Source organism: Prinia subflava, chromosome 16, assembly GCF_021018805.1.
Source record: "Prinia subflava isolate CZ2003 ecotype Zambia chromosome 16, Cam_Psub_1.2, whole genome shotgun sequence".
Taxonomy (NCBI): domain Eukaryota; kingdom Metazoa; phylum Chordata; class Aves; order Passeriformes; family Cisticolidae; genus Prinia; species Prinia subflava.
In genome coordinates this window covers 11,695,763-11,715,067 of record NC_086262.1, presented here as the reverse complement: position 1 = coordinate 11,715,067, position 19,305 = coordinate 11,695,763, and the positions used below count along the sequence as shown (strand labels likewise).

General features: G+C 52.0%; 1 protein-coding gene across 2 annotated transcripts in view; it reads left to right on the top strand.

Annotated features, from left to right (window-relative positions):
• PDGFRB (platelet derived growth factor receptor beta) overlaps nucleotides 1-18,079 on the top strand; it is a 32,258-nt gene extending 14,179 nt beyond the window's left edge. For both annotated transcript variants that reach the window (XM_063413164.1, XM_063413165.1), the window contains exons 3-23: nucleotides 799-1,095; nucleotides 1,530-1,799; nucleotides 2,043-2,170; nucleotides 2,463-2,637; nucleotides 3,212-3,404; nucleotides 3,616-3,731; nucleotides 4,264-4,390; nucleotides 4,549-4,760; nucleotides 5,396-5,490; nucleotides 5,755-5,887; nucleotides 6,294-6,398; nucleotides 6,496-6,606; nucleotides 6,977-7,130; nucleotides 7,976-8,142; nucleotides 8,382-8,500; nucleotides 9,593-9,715; nucleotides 11,101-11,212; nucleotides 11,480-11,579; nucleotides 11,690-11,795; nucleotides 12,258-12,493; nucleotides 13,001-18,079. In XM_063413164.1, coding sequence (XP_063269234.1) covers nucleotides 799-1,095; nucleotides 1,530-1,799; nucleotides 2,043-2,170; nucleotides 2,463-2,637; nucleotides 3,212-3,404; nucleotides 3,616-3,731; nucleotides 4,264-4,390; nucleotides 4,549-4,760; nucleotides 5,396-5,490; nucleotides 5,755-5,887; nucleotides 6,294-6,398; nucleotides 6,496-6,606; nucleotides 6,977-7,130; nucleotides 7,976-8,142; nucleotides 8,382-8,500; nucleotides 9,593-9,715; nucleotides 11,101-11,212; nucleotides 11,480-11,579; nucleotides 11,690-11,795; nucleotides 12,258-12,493; nucleotides 13,001-13,151 — 3,230 coding nt within the window. In that variant the 3' untranslated portion in view covers nucleotides 13,152-18,079. The remainder of the gene's footprint in view (nucleotides 1-798; nucleotides 1,096-1,529; nucleotides 1,800-2,042; nucleotides 2,171-2,462; nucleotides 2,638-3,211; nucleotides 3,405-3,615; nucleotides 3,732-4,263; nucleotides 4,391-4,548; nucleotides 4,761-5,395; nucleotides 5,491-5,754; nucleotides 5,888-6,293; nucleotides 6,399-6,495; nucleotides 6,607-6,976; nucleotides 7,131-7,975; nucleotides 8,143-8,381; nucleotides 8,501-9,592; nucleotides 9,716-11,100; nucleotides 11,213-11,479; nucleotides 11,580-11,689; nucleotides 11,796-12,257; nucleotides 12,494-13,000) is intronic.
• The last annotated feature ends 1,226 nt before the right edge of the window (nucleotides 18,080-19,305 follow it).

The window sequence follows — 19,305 nt, the reverse complement described above, 5'->3', positions numbered from 1 at the left end:
TAGGCAGCAGTGCCAGGGGTGCTCAGACCTTCCTTGGCAGACACCCTAGAACCCACATTAGCTGGACACCCCACAGCAGGAGGGATTTGCTGAGATCCCATATATCCTACAACCTCCCTCAGCAAGGCACCAGGGCTCCTGGCTGCACCTGGGCTGTTCACAGCACTGCTGCAAGCCCCTGGAGCTGTTGCCAGCTGTCCTGCCCACCTGTGGGGACACCAGAGAGGAGCATGTCACAGTCCCGTTGGGACATCTGGGCAAATGGTGAAGCAGGGAAGCTGGGAGAGACATGGGGAGCCATTCAGGAAGACCTTGCCTGCTCTATTGCTTCCAAAGGATTTCCTGCAAGGTTTTGCTTTCATTCCTTTTTCACTTTCTTGTAAACTGACATTGTTTCAGCCTCGTCTGTGTCCTGTGTGACACTGTCCATGTGGACAGGCAGCCCACAGAAGAGCAGGAATTGCCTGCTATCCTCCTTGGGGGTTCTCTACCCAATATTGCCATAGACAGCACGAGCTGCATTGAACACTGCTAAATCCTGTGATGTCTGATTTGGTCTCCAGTAAGGGGTGCAGGAGGTACAGGGAATGAAGGGTGACCCACCAAGGTCTGGACTGGCAGGACATTTTTAAGAAGACCATGGATTTGTCAGTGGTACTTGCACTAGGGAAGGCAAACCCAGGGAAATTGTTTTTCAATGTAAAGGCTGACACTACAAAGCAAACACATTGCCATGAGTTGTGCTCCTCTGTGGATTTCAGAGGAATTCAGTTTGGTCTCATGTCACTCCTCTCTCAGGTCTGCTGGAGGCAACGTTTGGGGACAGCAGGCTGCACATCGAACCCAGAGACCCTGAGCTTGTCCTCAGCCTCCACAGCACCTTCTCCCTGCTGTGCTATGGGGACAGGGAGCTGGTCTGGGAGCGGGAGGGGCAGCCCCTGGCTGCCTCGCTGGAGCACAGGGACGGCGCCTTTGTCAGCAATCTCACCCTCAGGAACGTGACAGGCCATCACACCGGGGAGTACATGTGCACCTACAGCCCCGAGCAGGCTGCAGAGCCAGCAGAGAGGAGAGCCCTCTACATCTACGTTCCAGGTAGGGGACAGCATGTCCTTGCCTGGGGGTTTCCATGGGGTTTAGCAACCAGAAAAAAGAGGGCTTTGACTTATTGTTCTGTCTCCAAGAACCTGGCCTCCTCAGATCCCTTCTGCAATAGCAGGAGAGCCCTCATGGCAGGTCTCTCTGGCTGTGGCATGTCTCTGGTGTGCCAGCTTATGGAGAGTGTGGTGTGCTGGGAGAGTGGTGGGGGAGCAGTGGTGCTTGGTGGTGCTGGGTCTCTCTCACTGTCCCAGGAGACATTTGACAAGCACAGGACATGCAGCTCTACTGTCCCAAGGGAGGTATGGGAGGAAGCATCCCACTAACATGGAGTCAGGGCCCTGTGGTGGAGTATTCCTGGAGGAGCACAAAGTTGCCCTGGTTAAACTTCCAAGCAGCTTTCTCTAAGCAATGTTCCCTCTCTCCCACAGATCCCTCCCTGGTTTTCCTCCCTGCAGTCACCTCTGAAGAGGTCTTCATCTTCATCACGGGCTACACAGAGGCTGTCATCCCGTGCCGTGTGACCAACCCACAGATGCAGGTCACCCTCTATGAGAAGAAGGTGGAGAACCCCATCCCAGCTCCATATGATCCACAACAGGGATTTAGAGGCTTCTTTGAGGATAAGACCTATTTCTGCCGGACATTTGTGGATGACCAGGAGGTGGATTCAGACACTTTCTACGTCTACAGGATCCAGGGTGAGCTGACATTGTCTTAGCACACCTGTACACCTGCTGTGGCAGGAGACACCAAAGCTCTCCCTGTCTCCTCAGTGATGATCAATTTGGAGGCTGGATTTAGTCCCATCTCCATTAAAGAATGGGTTTTTCCTACAAGTCAGCTCCATCCCTTAGGGAAGACAGTTTCCAGTGGATCAGTCCACCCAGGGTAAATGGACTTACCCCTCCATAATTCATTCCTTTCTTCCACCTTTCCCACAGTGTCATCTGTGAACGTCTCCATCAGCGCAGTGCAGACCATGGTGCGCCAGGGAGAAAACGTCACCGTGATGTGCACCGTGAGCGGCAACGAGCTGGTCAACTTCAACTGGGATTATCCCCGCAAGCAGGTGAGTGTTCCACACCCACAGGCTCTGGGCAGCAACTCCAGCCTCTGCCCAGATGTGCCATAGCAATCACTCATCAATATCCCATGGCAGAAGTTATGGGATGCTGCTGGCACAGAGGGAGGTCTGATGGGGAAATGCTTGGATTGAGACTGTCTGTCTCTGGGGTCTCTGATCAGTGTGTGTTCCCTGTCCTGTGGCAGCCAGACTGGGATCCTCTCCCCCCTCCCTGTGAGCCCAATGGCAGAATGTGTTTTTGGTTCCTGAGACCGTGCCTCCTGTCCCCGTTTTGCAGGCAGGGAAGGCTGTGGAGCCAGTGACTGACTTCCTCCCTGGATCCAGTCATGAGATCCGCTCCATCCTCATCATCCAGAATGCAGAGCTGGAGGACAGTGGCACCTATGTCTGCAATGTCTCTGAGGGCTACCATGAGAAAACAGACCTCAAGGACATCACCATCCAAGTGATTGGTGAGTTGCTGCCCACACACCCAGAGCCAGCAAACCGTGTGGGCGTCCAGGCAGGATGTCCCAGAGTGACTTCTCTCTCACAGCCTGCAGCTTTTCTCCTCCTCACTTGTGCTCTAAGTAACCATGACAATGAGCCAAACCTCACCCCATGTCACCCCTGCCCGCTTCTTGGCTTCAAAACATCCCAAATTTCCCTTCATGGCTTTTGTGACCCTTTAAGACTATTGAGGGTATTGGTAAGAGCTCCTCTGCACTGTGCAGTGCCAAGGGAATGTGAAGACATGTTCTTCCATCTGCATCTGATGTTCTTTCATGTAATTTGAGGGAAACTGCCCCATCTCCATTATCTCCACATGATAACAGCCACACATGTCTGCCCTGTGAGCTCCCCTGCTCCAGTGTGGCTCTGCATCCACTCTCCCCTCAGACACAAGCCTGAGGTCTTGAGGGATGGATCTGGAGCTGCCCCACCACTTCTGGGTGTTCAGAGAGTTTTGTTCCAGATCCAAGTTTATCTAAAGGTCCAGGGAGAGGGTTGTTACCCTCTCTGACCCCCCTCTTCCTCTTGCCTCAGAGCGTGGCTTTGTGCACTTCCACACCCACCTGCCCAGCACCGTGTATGCCGAGGTCCACAAGAGCCACACTATCCAGGTGGAAGTGGAGGCTTATCCCCAACCCAGCATTGTGTGGCTGAAGAATAACAAGACATTGACCATGGAGAGCAGCAGTGAGTTCACCATCACCACCAGGAACCTATCAGAAACCAGGTATGGGCCCATCTTTCCTCACTAAGGTGCAGAGAGGGGGTAATTCACAAAGGAATCTCCAATTTGCTGGCTGGGCATAGTTGGTGGATTGAATAGTTTTCTGTGAGTGGATTTTGAGCGCTCCTCAGGTGGGTGGGAGCTGGATTATCAAGCATTATCAGTCCCTGGGTACCTTCCCACAGCCATGACTCTGGGACTGTGTCTCCCCCAGGTACCAGACAGCTCTGGTGCTGGTGCGGGTGAAGCAGGAAGAAGGAGGATTTTACACCATTCGGGCTTCCAATGAGGATGATGAGCAGGAGATCTCCTTCCATCTGCAGATAAATGGTGAGGATGGGCATGCACACACATGGCTGAAGAGAGCAGGAGTGGCCTCAAGGGGGTGGCACCATCCTTTGCTGCAGAACCCTCAGAATGAAGCCCTTACTCCTATGGCCACAGCTCCAGAGTGGTCTTGCTTAAGGAAACAGCATTCAAGCAAGAAACACACTTGGGGGAAGTATCTCACTCTTGGCCTCAGAGCATGAGGGACAGGGAGGCAGCACAGACACCATCAGCTTGGCCCAAGGTGGTAGATGTAGACATTATTGTACAGTTGTGATGCCCAGGACTTTCCCCTATGCTCACCCTGCTCTCCAGTCAAGCTACATGGGGGCAGATGTCCTCCATAACCCCCTCAAACCTTACTCTTTTTGCTGTTCCCTTTCAAAAATAAAACACAATGGACATAGTGAGTCCTACCTCATCCCTAGGCTAGGTAGGGATACAGTAGACTCACATTCCCCTGAGGAATCATGTTCCCCTTCCATCCTGCAGTCAGAGAGGGAGATTAATTCCCATCACTGTCTTTTGGTTTCAGTGCCAGCTAAGGTGGTGGATCTCAAGGAGAACAGCAGTGCCAGCAGCGGGGAGCAGACTGTGACATGCTCTGCTGAAGGCATGCCCCAGCCCGAGATCAGCTGGTCTACTTGCAGCGACATCAAATGGTGAGTGGAGGGATGGAGGCCATGAGAACACCTGGACTTCTATTTATTACAGTAACAGGCTGTTATTTAATTTTATTCTGCTGACACACACCCCTGGGCATCCCACGGTGGCGCGTGGTCCCCGCTGCCTCTCAGGTGCCTTTGTCCTCTCCTCCCAGGTGCAGCACCAAGGGACAGCCCAGGCGGCTGCTGGGGAACGAGTCTGCCGAGATGGGCGTGCAGACCAACGCCTCGTACCACGCCGAGCGGCAGCTGTACCGCGTCAACAGCACCCTGCAGCTGCACAGGCTGCACGAGCCCCTGCTCCTCAGGTGCACCGTGCACAACTTCCTGGGCACCAACTCACAGGACATCACTCTGGTCCCGCATGGTGAGGGCTGAGATAAGTTTTGAGCCAGCAGTGGGGAGAGAGACCTTTCTATGTCTCCAGCCTGGGTGTTTCTGCCCCAAATGAAGCTTTCTTTGGGTTGCACAGAAAAGATTGTTCCAGTTGGAGTGTGGAGCCCTTATGTCCAGTGGCCGTGGATATGCTCTTCCCACTACTGGCAGGGTCAGCCCTCCAGGGAGGCAAGACAAGAGTGCCTGAGCGGGTCCCCAGTGTCTTGTTGTTAGCCCATGGGTCACTAGATGGTGCCACGGACTTGAACATCCATATGCTGAACATCCCAAATATGAGGACGGATGGTCTAAGCGCAGGCCCAGGGCTGCCAGCTCTCCCCCAAGAAAAACAGCCCCTCTAGATCTTTTCATCCTCCTGTGGCCAAACCTTTCCTGAGGCAGAAGCCATTAACAGCCCATCAGCCCTTCATCCCTGGGGGCTGGCTCTGCAAGTGCTGGGAAAATCTGCCCAGGACAAGACTGTCCCTACCCAGAGAACAGCTCAGGGTCAATGTCTAGGGGAGGAGTGTGTGGGGACCTCTCTGCACTGCTCTCACCTCCTTTCCCTGGGTGCTCAGGCTGTGCAGTGGTGTAGAGGTCTGACTGCTGTCCCTGTTATCTTTGTAGCCTTGCCGTTCAAGGTGGTCATCATTTCTGTCATCCTGGCCTTGCTGGTCCTCACTGTGATCTCCCTGATCATCCTGATCGTGCTGTGGCAGAAGGTAAAAGAGGGGAGTGTTCCCAGGCTGACACAGGGGTACCCCAGGTTAGGGTGGTGGGGTCTGATGATATCCCAGCTGCACCAGGATCTGTGAGCCTCCATCAGCTCCTGCATGCCCCTGGCATCACTGGGGAGATGGGGAATGAGACAATGGCTGTAGGGACCAAAGGCTCCCCTGTAGGGACCAAAGTCTGGACACATCCCCCACACCCTCTCTGACTCCCAGCCTCTCAGATGTCTCTTTTCCCTCTGCTCCCTTTTCCAGAAACCTCGTTATGAAATCCGCTGGAAGGTGATTGAGTCAGTAAGCTCTGATGGGCACGAGTACATCTATGTGGATCCCATGCAGCTGCCTTATGACTCCACCTGGGAGGTGCCCAGGGACAAGCTGGTGTTAGGTAAAGGCTCTGCAGGTCCTACTGATGGATTCCTGAGGTCCTGGCTGTCTGGGGGGGGATAAGTTTGGGGCTGAGATCTCCAAAAGAGACCAACCCAGAACAGACACATATCTCCCTGGAGATATGATCCTGGAACAGGGAATCATCTAGGACCATGGTGGGAGGCCAGCTGCCCCCTTTGGCATTAAGCACTGTGTTATTCCTGGCTATCCCCACCTTGTAGCTGGCAGTTCTGTAAACCAGCCCCAACCCCAAACATCATAGCTCATGGCCATGTCCATGCCCACCCGAGTGACTGCAGCAAGGCTGGTGTGGTTTCAGAGGAGCAGCTTGTATTTTCCAGGCTCCTCTCCCCACCTCTCCTCTGGAGCACTGCCAACTTTCCCTCCTGGCTGTTTCTTTGCAGGACGCACTCTCGGCTCCGGTGCCTTTGGTCGTGTGGTGGAGGCAACAGCCCACGGCCTGAGCCATTCACGCTCCACCATGAAAGTGGCAGTCAAAATGCTCAAGTGTGAGTTCTGCCCCTTTCCCCACTCTGAAGCCACAAGACCAGTGAGTGCCACACTCTCCCCTCCTTGCCCTGCTGCTCACACTGGCTCTCCCAACAGCCACAGCCCGCAGTAGTGAGAAGCAAGCCCTCATGTCCGAGCTGAAGATCATGAGCCACCTGGGACCTCACCTCAACATCGTCAACTTGCTGGGGGCCTGCACCAAAGGAGGTAGATGAGCCCTGAGCACTCTGTCTCCTCTCTCTGCTTCCCTGGGCTGTGCTTGGGTGGACAACTGTCCTTAGATAGGATAATTCCTGTTTTCTGGTTCCAAATGATTCAACCTTCTCCTAAGAAGGCCTTGTGGGACTCTGAACACCTTTCTTCCAACCTGATTGAAACTGGGAAGGCACGTGTCTGTTAACCCCCACCTCCCTTCACAAACACAAATTCCAAATGCCAAAAAATGCTCAGTGCCAGGAAGGCAGCTTTTCCCTTTGGTCCTGCTTGGACTTCCTGTGATCTGCTAATATCCTTGTGCGATGAAATTCACGGCCACGGTGGCCAAGGCAGGGCTGATGCGGGTGTTGTGTGCCACCAGGACCCATCTACATCATCACCGAGTACTGCCGCTACGGGGACCTGGTGGATTACCTGCACCGCAACAAGCACACCTTCCTGCAGTCCTGCGGGGACAAGGCGCGGCGAGAGGCGGAGCTCTACGGGAACACCCCCAAGGAGGAGCATCTGCACAGGTACCGGGAGAGCAGCTCCCTCCTCCTCCTCCCTGCTGCCTGCCCCATCCCAGCCCCGTCAGGGAGGGAGGCTGGTACTCCCAGGAAGGATCTTACATTTCTCGAGGCAGTGAAATAAACACTGGCCCGGCACTGGGACACAGCTGGCTCCTCTGTTACCTGGTGAGACCAGCCCATGTGCCAACCAGTGGCCTCCAAGCAGCTCCTGACAGCGAGGAGTTAGCAAACTCTGTGTCCTGGAGCCTGGGTTTGCTGGCACACATGCCAGCTGCTCCATGCCAGTTGGGAATATTTCCTGGCATCGTTAACCTTATTTGCATGCATAACCATAGCCATGCACTGAGTACAGAGGCACAGGGTTTTCCAGTATGTCATAACCACTGGAGATCTCAGCTCTGCATTTCCAGGGCAGGTTGAGTTGCTACTGAGCCTAAGGGAGAAGTGCTACAAGGAGGGCAATTGCACAAGAGGTGCACAAGGAAAGGGAAATGATCTTTTATCTGGTTGCCAGCTGTAAGGGATGCAGGCACAGCAGCACAGAGAAATGGTCCCCTGGGAAGTTAGAAAGCAGCATTTCCTTCCAGCACGCCAAAACAATAGTAAAATAGAGCAGTGTTACAGCTCCCTCCTGCCCTTTCTGTCTGAAGGCAGCTGGGATCTTCCTAAGCACTGTGCCTTTTGCACACCACTTAATCCATGATTCAGGGCTTGTTTCATGGCTGTGTGGGACATTGCAGTGCTGGGGCTGAGGGTTTGGGAATTTCAGACTCACAAATCATCTCCCCCAGCCCTCATGTCTCCTGCTCTCCTCTGGGTCTGAGCAGCCTCTTCTCTTCCCCCCACAGCCACCTCTCCATGTCTGTCGAGAGTGATGGGGGCTACATGGACATGAGCAAGGATGACTCCCTGGACTACGTGCCCATGTCTGACATGAAGGGTGAAGTCAAGTACGCTGACATCGAGTCCTCTAACTATGGCACCCCCTATGAGCTGGACAGCTACTCCCCATCAGGTAACAGCTTGGACACAGCAGGAGGGAGAGGTGCTTGTACTTTGGGTGCTGGATGTCTTTGCTTGCAAAGGTCACTCCTGGGACTCGTCCAGCAGCAGTGCTAGATGTCCTCACAATGAGAGCTCTCAGCTCTGTCCCTCTGTTGCTGGAGGCAGAGCATTCCCCAGTGTGTCCTTCCATAGTGGGAGGCTCATCAGTGTGCTGGGTAACACCAACATCCATCTCTGCTTATCCTCCAGCTCCTGAAAGGACAGACCGGGTGACACTGATAAATGAGTCTCCACTCCTCAGCTACATGGACTTGGTGGGCTTCAGCTTCCAGGTGGCCAATGGGATGGAGTTCCTGGCTTCCAAAAATGTACGTATGCTGGCTGGTCTGTGGAGTCTGTAGTGGTGGTGGCCAGCAGTGAGTTTTCTGCCATGTCCTGTGGTCAGCGTCCTCCCACTGTCCCTCTGTCTGTGCCAAACTCCTTGTGGGATAGGTGGCCGTGCAATTGAAGAGATTCTGACCACTTCCCTTTGCAAACACAGTCCTGGAGATCAGCATGACTATATTTGCATGTGACAGCTAACCCTGGCTCACACTGAGCTTCAGACCTCAAATTCCCTGACTCTGTGCTCCTCCTGAGCTGTGTTCAGCACAGCTGTGGCATTATATCATCTCTATTTACTGGGATGACCAAACAGTGTACAGGCAGTAAAGCACAAGGCACTGCAGCAGAGCACCTCCTCTTCCTAGACACCCTTCTTGCACTGCCTGCTCTGAGCACCCCAGGACTCATCAGAAGTGCTTGTTTAGTGGAAATTAATCTACTATGGAGGACTAGGCTCTGGGATTTCCTAAAGTCTGGCTTAGCCCAGGGCAGGCAGTAATATAGCTGGATTGTGTGAAGTATCACACAGGGCAGGGCTAACAGAAGGCGTCAATGGCATCAATGCAGAGAGAAATTCCTGGCTCTCTGTCCCCAGCCAGACAGTCTGATCTCTGAAAGTGCATGGTCAGTGCTCTCGCAGCAAATGTCAGGGTTGTTAATACAGAAAACATCCAACATGCTGGCAAACTAGGAGACACAAGCCAGGCTGGTGTAACTCTGATTCTTCAGGCTGCTGGGTTGGCTTGTCCAAAGAGAGCTGGAGACGCCCCCTCCTTCCATCCCACCAAGTCCCCTCGCTTGGTCCAGCCCTGGCAGTTCCCTCTCTGCTGGGTTGTTCAGAATCCCCTGCTGGATCTGTGTGGCTGTTGCTGTCCCGGAGGAAGCAGTCCAGGCAAAAAGCAAAAATGTGGCAGCTCTGCTAGTGGTTGAGCCACGATTGTCCCTAGAGGTGAAGGAGATGCCTGAAATGATGTGAGGTGACTCCTGCAGCCCCAGGAGTGGGTTAGTGCTGGAGCTGTGTTCTCAGGCTGTCTGAAGGCCTCTCACAGTGACAGTGCTCTGTCTCCCCCCTGCAGTGTGTGCACCGTGACCTGGCTGCCAGGAATGTCCTCATCTGTGAGGGGAAGCTGGTGAAGATCTGTGACTTTGGCCTGGCAAGGGACATCATGAGGGATTCCAACTATATCTCCAAAGGCAGTGTGAGTACCAGCAGCCTTGCAAGCTCCCTCTTCCCAGGGCTGTGGGCCTGGCAGCCCCCTACATAGCCCTCTGTGGGTCCATCAGTGTCCAGAGGTGGTGACAGGGCAGGATTCCCAGGAGATGATGTCAACAGCCAACCATCCTTCACTTTGCTCTGCACACTGTGAAGTAGCAGAATTGCATGCCCACATCTCCTGGCTCTTTACAGAAGAACCTGAGCAGTAGCAAAACTCAGGACTGTCCTCATCACGGCAGCAGTGCTGCATCCTGCCTGCAGTGTGTGGTCCTGAGCTTCAGGCAGGAGGAGGGCAAGGTTGGGCAGCTCGGCAGGGCTGTAGTGACTCACTGACCACTCTGGGAAGAGATTCACAGGATTCTGCTCTGACCACTAGACCACAAGTTAAGAAGTGTCTCCTTGCAAGCAGCTCCTTTCCAGAGAAATGTCTCAAATCTTTCAGGCAGGACAGGATAAGGCTGTAATTGAGCTTTGCCAGAAAGCATTTCCCTGTGATTTCAACAACAACTTATCCACTCCAACCCTGAGGCATTGGTGAATCTCCAATCCCAAGCAAAGCAGGCCACATAATTCCAGAGAAACTGAGGCTGGAGGAGCTGAGAATAGAGACAGACGCCTTAAACCCCAATCTTTATCTAATTTACAAACTACTTCTCTCACGCTTTCTCCTATGTGCTGTCAAACAGGTACTCAGAGCTTGGTCAGGGGGACCCTCTCCCAGAAGGGTTGGGGTTTTCAGTCCAGCCTTGACATAGCTGGTTTCCTGTCCAAAATGGGAAATGAAACTGAGCCCCTTTGCAATCCTTCCTGGAGATTATTTTGGTATTCATTGTGCAAGCAAATCCCAGGAGCAGCATAGCCAGTGGTGCCTACAAGCTGGTCAAATGAGGCTTTCTTTTTTATTACTTCGCATAAGTAAGAACAGAAAAAAGGCTGGATGTATCCTTTGGCTCCTTTCTGGTCATCCCTTAGCCTCCTCCAGCCTGGTCTCATGTTTCCAAAGTCAGATAGGCCTGGACTTTCTTCGGGAGTCTTTGGTCAGGGTGTGCAAGTCAGTGGCTTCCTCAAGAGCAAGGGAACAGAGAACACACACTGTGACGTGTGTGCATTCATCATGGCAGGCTGTGATGGAAATGGATACAGCATACTCATTCTTTCCTCCTGCCTGCTGGGTCTGTTCTGCACAAGGAAAGAGGCAACTGGTCCCTCCCAGAACCGACTGACAGCAGATGTCAACAGATGTGTTGGACTCACAGGCAGATCTGAAAGGTCTTTGCTTGTAATTTGGGTGTCAGGCTCTTATCTGTTGAAACAAGTGCTGTGGGTACAGCTGACTCTCTTCTTGTTTAATTTTTGATTCTCTCTTAGACCTTCTTGCCCCTTAAGTGGATGGCTCCAGAGAGCATCTTCAACAACCTCTACACCACCCTGAGTGATGTGTGGTCTTTTGGGATTCTTCTTTGGGAGATTTTCACTCTAGGTAAGTACCCTGGAGATCATGATGGTGTCTGTAGTTCTGATAACATGTTAGCAGGATCCCTTCAAAAACAACAAAAAATGCAGTTGTAACCCCCAAATCCCTACTTTACCAGTCAGAGCACTTAATTCCCTGTCTCCTTCTTCCCCATGCTCACGTTGCATTTGGAAGTGAAATGAAACAGGAAAGGTAAAGAAACAAGAAAACCTTGTTGGCTGGAGGGTGGCAGGTAATCCTCCAGCCTAATTCCTGCTCTCCCTGTACCCCCAGGAGGGACTCCATACCCTGAGCTGCCCATGAATGAGCAGTTCTACAACGCCATCAAACGTGGCTATCGGATGTCCAAACCCACCCATGCCTCTGATGAAATGTAAGTGCTGTCAACGTGTGCTTGCCCTGGATGTGCTCTACACACTTCAGAAGCATTTCTACCTGTTTTCCTTCCCTGCTCACTCAGTGCTCTCCCTTCCCTCTTGGCAGCTACAACATCATGCAGAAGTGCTGGGAGGAGAAGTTTGAGATCAGGCCATCCTTCTCACAGCTGGTGGTGCTTATGGGAGACCTCCTGGTGGATTGCTACAGAAAGGTATGTCCAAAAGAGGGTCAGTGCCTTGCTGAGGGCCTTCAGTCGGGGTTTGGAGACCAGCGTTCAGTGCTGCAGTGCCAGAGGATTTTGCTGTGACCAAGGCTGCATTAGTTGGAGCAGCCAGTGAATGTGGTTTGGACATCCCAGGAACTTTGCAGAGGCAACTGCATCGCCAGACAGGCAGCTGGCATCTCAGCAACTGCAGGAATCAGAACTGGCAGGAGATCAAAATCCTGCCTCCAACTGTTTGGTATGTTGGAGCTGTGTAGTTGTGCCACTGATCTCTCCCTTAGGAAAGGTTCATGGCCTATCTTTGTTGGAGTAAAGGCAGCTGAACCCAGTAGAAGATGCCAGCCCCTCTAGGAAAACCCTGGCAGGCAGGAAAAGGAAACATGACACAAGTGCATTCTCCCCACTCACAAGACCTTTCCCTTTCTTTGGTACCCTGCCCTGTGAGAGCAGAGGTACCAGCAGGTGGATGAGGAGTTCATGAAGAGTGACCACCCTGCTGTTGTCCGCACAAGGCCCACGATTCCTGTGCTGAACAACGCCCGCCTTGCTGCCAGCTCCCCCAGCAGCATCCTCTACACTGCCGTGCACCAGGGCGGGGGCGAGAACGACTACATCATCCCTCTCCCCGACCCCAAACCTGAGGGGAACTGTGACCTCCCTCAGGAGGCCTCCATCAGCAGGGCCAGGTAAAAACGTTGCTTCTGAGTGTTGGTGTTTCCCTCAGCTGTCCAAATCTGAAACAGGGACCTCAAGAGAAAGTGGGGATGCTCTGTTGAGGCACAGACTAGGGGTGGGTGTACTGGGAAAGAAGGAGGGCAGTGTCGCCTCATCTGAGGTGCTGTGACCTCCATGAGCCCACAGGGATGGAGATGAACCAGAGGAGCTGGGATATGAGCTAAGATAGGACACAATGTCACAGCCCTGCACGTCAGCCAGCTCAGCTGAGGACAAGCAACCCCACTCACAGGAAGGAGAGCACATAGGGAACCCTGTTCTGTAGAACCCAAGCAGCCGTGTGTTGTGTTTGAAGGCTGGATAGACCTGCCTGCCATGGTCTGTTCCACAGTGGGGAGCTGCTCAGATAGCATGGGGCTGCTGGGAACTCAACACACTTCTCAGTTTCTGGAAAGCCTCTCCCACCAGGAGACCTGGGACAAGACACTCATTTCTCTCTCCCTCTTGTCTCCCTTCAGCTCTATGCTGAACGAGGCCAACACATCATCCACAATATCCTGTGACAGCCCTCTGGGCCTCCGGCAGGACGAGGAGCAGGAATCCGACCCACAACCAGGCTGCCAGGAGCCAACCACAGGACACCAAGAGGTGGAGGAGAGTTTCCTGTAGTCAGAGCTGGGCTGACTTTGCATCTCCTTATGGAGAGGCCAGCTGAGGGGCTGACCCAGATGTCACAGAGAGCCGTGCTTGCCCTTGTACATCAGGACATCCCCTCCTGTCCCAGCATTTCTCCTTCACTCGTGTCTCTGGGTGGGGAATTAAAGACTTTTCCCCATTGCCATCCCCTTCTCCCTTAAAAAGAGGTGACTCAGTGCCAGAAGCCCTCTAGATCACTGCCACGTCCTCCTCAGTGATCAAACCACTGCAGGAGGGAGACATCTCACAGACCCTCATCTTCACAAGTGGAAGACGTGGGTTGGATCTCCACGAGACGCCACTTTCTGCATTGCTAGGATGATACTCCAGCCTCTCCCTCCCCCATGGCAAGGAGCTTCATCTTCTCTGCACCAGCACTTCTCTGATGGTCTCAGCATCAGCCACACCATGGTTCTGTGAAAAGCCACTGGGACAGATAATCCACCTGGAGCCCCTTGCTGGGATGTGGAGAACCTGCAACACCAACCTTCAGCTGCTGGAGGTCAGGAGTACATTGGATTCTCCTCCAAGCACAGTCAAGTCCTGAAGAGGCCAGCCAGTGTCTGGGAGGTATGGAATCACCATTTTCCTCACTTGACAGCGTTCTGAGGTGGATAGAGCATCACAAGCACTACAGGTATTCACAGCTCTGGGACACAGCTCTGCATCCACCTGTCAGAGGCTGTCACACCCTTTTGCGCCCAGCATGGCACCAGGAGCCCCAGGGGCGTGCCAGGAGCTCCAAATGCCCTCACAAAGACTTGTTTATAGAAGCAAAGAGGGCAGCCACTGTTGTTCATGTTGTCTGTGTGGACACTAAGCTAATTATTCTCCATTGAAGATTTAAAGGGAACAAATATATTAATCCACTAGCCAGGGCCAGTATAAGGAAGCAATATGGTTATTCATTAATCTACTGCCACTACACCCAGCTCCTCTGCTGGGAAATCATATAACCACGCCAGCTGCAGAATCCTTGTGCCTTTCCTTTGGGAAGCAAAGGCTCACCTTTGAAAAACTGTTCACCCAAACACCCTTTCTCGGGATGGGAGGGCTCACTGATCCCTCCTGAGTCACAGCAAGATTATGGGCAGAAATAAGGATGCCAGACCACCAACCCAGGGGTAGGTCCAAAGAAAGAGAGGGAGAGAGGCTGGGAAGCTCCTTGGTCCCAGTTGAACTGTATCTCACACCCTGCCACCTTCTGGGGTCAGGCAGAGCCACTTCAGCCTGCCAGGGCTGTGAAATATCACAGGGAGCCAAGCAGGGCAAGAGGAATCAGGGAGGATTCCTCTCTCTTGGAGAGTATTTTAAAAACTAAATGGGCCCAGACCTTCCCCCTGTTTCTCACTTCCTTCCCCACTCCTCAGAGATGGGTCAGGGGCTTCTTGTGCTCTCTGCTGGCACTTGGATGAGCAGGCTCAAAGCAGGAGGAACAGCAGGCTTTGGAAACCAGTTGTGAACCCCACCTCTGCAGAGATGAAAGCTGGACCCCCAAAATCACAGGTCTGACACCACAGAAGACAGCAGATTTTTCTCTGAAATGAGTTTCACTTCACACAGAGCTCTGTTCACTGCCTGTCCCCTGCTCCTGTTAACTCTTCATTGTCCTACTCATGCACATCTCTCTGTGCATCCTACAGGAACTGCACAGGCACATTTACAAAACCAGAAATTCAAATCAGCGTCTTGCAAGGCTTCTGCCACCTCAGAGCCACTAAGAATTTCATTTTTTTTTTTCAAAATATGAAACTTCTGCCAGAAATCTCCAGCAAAACAGCTTCTGTTTTAAGTTTTCTACCATTCCAGTGCTGCCATTTATGAGGCTAAAGGAGGAGTAGGTGTTTTGTGGGCTGATGTCCTTGGTAAAATGTGAACATAAGAAATAGCACTTTTATTGGCAGCCAGCAAAGGATATTTTCAGCCTATGTGGTCAGATTCCCCACCATCCATAGGAAACATACTGTGAATGACAACTGTTTTTCCATCCTCTGTTCCTCCTGCTTGTAATGAGGGAGACGTCTCCTATGGCCACAGTTCATTAAATGATCCTCACTGCAGAGAAGCTGCAATTTATGAGATCCTTTGGGACAGATCACTTGATTTTTTTTTTAACGTGTAAGGTGCTTGGTAGGATCTGTGTCACTGCAACTTGAGCCCATGGGATGGCACATCAGATTATCCTAATAGCCCCTGTCTGCACCAGCTCCATTTTTAATTCAATCTCATCTGTCAAAGGTGACCAGAAATACCCAGTACTCCAGGTGAGGTCAAACCTAGACCTCACATAGGGCATTAATAGTTCTGGTCTGTGCTGGTCTCAACTTGCCTAGTGTAGCTTTGGATAATATTGGCTTTTTCCCAGCCACAACATACTGAGAGCTTGGAGTCATCATCTGACCAGTCTAGGCACCTACGTCTTTCTACACTTCCAGCATTTCTAACCAAGCTACTCCCTGCTGTTCCAGACATTGGGTCATCAGCAATTTCGTTAACAAACTGTTATTTTTGAGCTGGACTGACTAATAAAAATATTAGATACTTCTCGCAACAAGAACAATCTGAGAGAGCTACTTTTACTACCTCCCTCCAGCCCAAAGATTTCCCCATCAGTTAACATCTTCTCACTTTCCCTTTGGCCATCTGCTTATTTCAAAACTCCCATTCTAAACTTCATCTTGTACAGATTTAATTGCTAATGAGCTTACTAATTTCCCACTATCAAATAGTTTCCACAGTCCTGAAAGGGGAGATCTCCCTGCTGAGGAAGTTCAGGTATCCTGTCCTATTAGCTGGGCATTTGCTACATTTGAATGCCTATTGCATTTTTGTTCCATTTGTAGATTTACTGCAATTATTATTTGCATCAAAATCTGTTCTGGCTGCTGATGGGATGCTATCCCCACCTCCCTATTTTTTCTTAAAGTAGGTACACCAGACTCTGCAAAATGGTACCATTCTGCACTCCAGAGGAATATGGCCAAATACTTGCCCTTGGCCTTGTAATTTTAAGGGCTGAGTCTTGCACTTTGTGGTATTTTCCTGTCCTTACTCAACCTTTCACAGCACCTTTAGCAAGTTGCAGTGACCAGACCTTCTCAGCCAGGGACAAGCTGGCAGCTGGACAAAGCCAACATATTTTGCTAAGCGTCCCTCAAAGAGAGGGCTTGGCAGAGCTGGGAATGACAGATCCAGCCCCTCTCTCTGCTGCCACCATTCCAGTCCCTGCGTGGCCTGGCAGGTGAGGGCCAGGAGAAATGTTTGGCTGTTCTGGGCCCTCGGTTTTGTAGCCATCATTTCTCCAGTGAGACTCTGAAGGGAACTGGTCCCACTGGGTTTTCTCTTTTGATGATCAGTGTTTTTGTTTGGGTGTGTTTTTGTGTTTAGAGGTGGGCCCAAACTGAGCCTCTCATGAAGGAACACATGCCACAGCTTGGGCCCATCTCTAGTGCAATATCTTTTTATTTGTAGATTATATTTTACTCTACAGCCGTTACATTGTTATCAGAACCAGTATATGCATAATCCTACTGCCAGTCACTATTTCATACATGTATCCCAGAAACTAATGCAGCACTCTGGTGTCTCTTTCCACATTTAAGGTGTTCCTCAGACTGATGTGTGCACAGGTGTTTAATCCTTTTGTCCTTCTCAGTTTGAGTGTGTTATTTTCTTAAGTGCGAGTGTCACGTTTAGTGTTTGTTTGTGTTGTGTTAAGAAATCTAGAGCACAGCGGACTTTACTTGTGACTAAATTGTCTCTGTTCACCTGCCAAGAGGACTGTGCAGGGTCCCACGGGGGCAGATGTGCAGCCAGGGGAAGTCAGCCAGAAGGGAGAAGCAGCTCTTCTCTTCTCTTTCTTCCCAGTCAGGGCTCTGGGCTGAGGGGGAGACAGCACCACAAATAAAGGGCACCAGCACTTATGGTTTGCCTGTGAGGAAGCCCAAGGTCTGTGCAAAGCTGGCAGATCTGGAGAAGGGGATTTCACAGGGTGCTAAGGAGACAGCCCCCCTGTTCCAACGCACAAGTGCAAGGAAGATTCCTGGCTGGCCTCAGTGCTTCCAGGATGAGCAGGGAGCCTGGATGCAGCCTGGTTGTGCTCCCACTTGGAGAACACAAAGGTTGCCCTTGGGTGGTCCTCAATAACCTTTTGGCATCCTTTGCCTGGGGTGGTTGCCCAGGCAGAGAGCAGCCAGGGCAGCTGCAGGGCCCCACAGGTGATTCCTGCAGCCCTGCCTGGTGCTGAGTGCCCAGTGCTGGCTGTGACAGTGGAGGCACCGTGTCATCTGCAGGACTTGCCCAAAGCAGGGCAGATATTGCTAAGAATAATTTTTCATAGGCCAGCACACGGCTTGCTGGGCCACCAGCACAGCTCCTATGTTTCACCCGGAGACCTGAGGCCTCTGGGAAATGCCAAGGTGGGTCTAGCTGGCTTTGGCAAAGGCAGGGGAACTGCTCCAGCAGCACTTTGGAGAGATGACTCTTGCCTGAGGTGGGAGGAGACAGGGAAGCCAGCTTGTGCTGGGAAACCTTCAGTGTCCCATCATTCCTCTTCTTTCCTCCTTCATGGACTGATTGCAGCAGAGCTGCAAACCTTGCCCAAAGTGTGCCCTCTCCCCATCCTGCTGTGCTGACATCACACTGTTCCTCTGCAGCCTTTCTGAGCAGCAGCAGCACCTATCTCCATGCTCTCTGTCAAAATCAGCATGGGGGTGAAGGAAAAAACAGAGTTCAGACTAAGGTACCAAAGAGTTAACATTTTTCTAGGTTTACAGTTGTATTTGTAGGATTTGTACTATGTCACATTTATAGCCATGAGATATTATTTTTATGCTGTAAACTTTTACAAATACATTTTTAAAGAAAGAGTTTAAAAATAAAGGTGTTTTTCATTTTGCAGAGTCCCATCTCTTCCTTTATTTTCCCGCTTTTGGTTGCTCCCACTCAGATGGGGCTGGGAATACAGCTTAACCCTGTGGTGGGTGAAGGCTAAGCATGTTAATACTCTGTGCATGACCCCAGTGCTTAGTGAGAGCCAAGCTGGGAGCCAGGCAGGGAGAGGCACTACAAGGAGCAGCTGAGCCCAGAGACAGGGTAAGGAAAAGGGGCAGGATCTGCCCCATCTCTCTGGTAGCTGTGCAGCCTGTGGGCCATGTGGCAGGTGGGTAGAGGGGAGGATAACCAGGAATTGTTCCCATGTGTCTCCCCACTGCCTGGGGTTTGGGCCAGCAGTCCCAGCTGAGGACTTGGCTCCCTGGGTTGGGTCTGTGCTTAGGTCAGGGTGGGGATGCAGGAGAAATGACAGGCTGAGCAGGGGCTAGGTGGAAGGAGGTGACAGATACCACAGCACTTATTTTTCCACATAGTTTAATAGGTCAAGGCAGTGGAAGGGCCTGGAGACAGCAATAGGGCAGGAGCCCCACTGCAGCACATGGGGCTCCCCATGTGCAGCTCTCCTCCCTTCCCTCTAGGATGAGGAATTTGCTGATACCCTCAAAAGATGCAGCTCCAAAATCCTGGCTCCCCACACCACCACTCCCTCAGATCCACAGGTCACTCTGCTCCTCTCACCTTTCCCCAATCACCTCTCCAGAGGCTCTGAGGTCCCCCAGACACATGAGAGACAGGCACCTTGTGAGTCTTGCCCAAAGTTTTCTCCCTTTCCTAGCTCAAATTTAACTGCTCCTCCAAAATCCATCTCAAGCTGCAAAGCAGAGATGTTTGCATCTGCTCTGAGCCAGGTGCTTGGAAAGCCCGGGGTGGCTGCAAAGAGGAGTTTTTGGTTCAAACATATCAGTGTTGACCCTGTTTTCTGCTGCATGATGCAGCCCCCACTGGCAACAGTTGTGCCTTCCTCAGGTCCTGGAAGCTCCCTGTGTTCCCAGAGGTCCAAGGCATGGAGGGCAGCAACAAGCAGGTCCAGGTTCCAGCAAGGCTCCCCTTTCCAGCACAGCCTGTCCTGGGTTCCTGCCTTTGCTCATTTTTCCAGGGTGGAGGTTTGCAGTCTCCCTGACCAGCTCAGGCTGATTGTCCCCAGATATGCTCTGAGTCACCTGGCACAGCTCAGTCAGGGCATTTTTCTCCAGAAGCTGAATCAGCAGGGAGGAAAAAAAAAAAATCCCCTTTT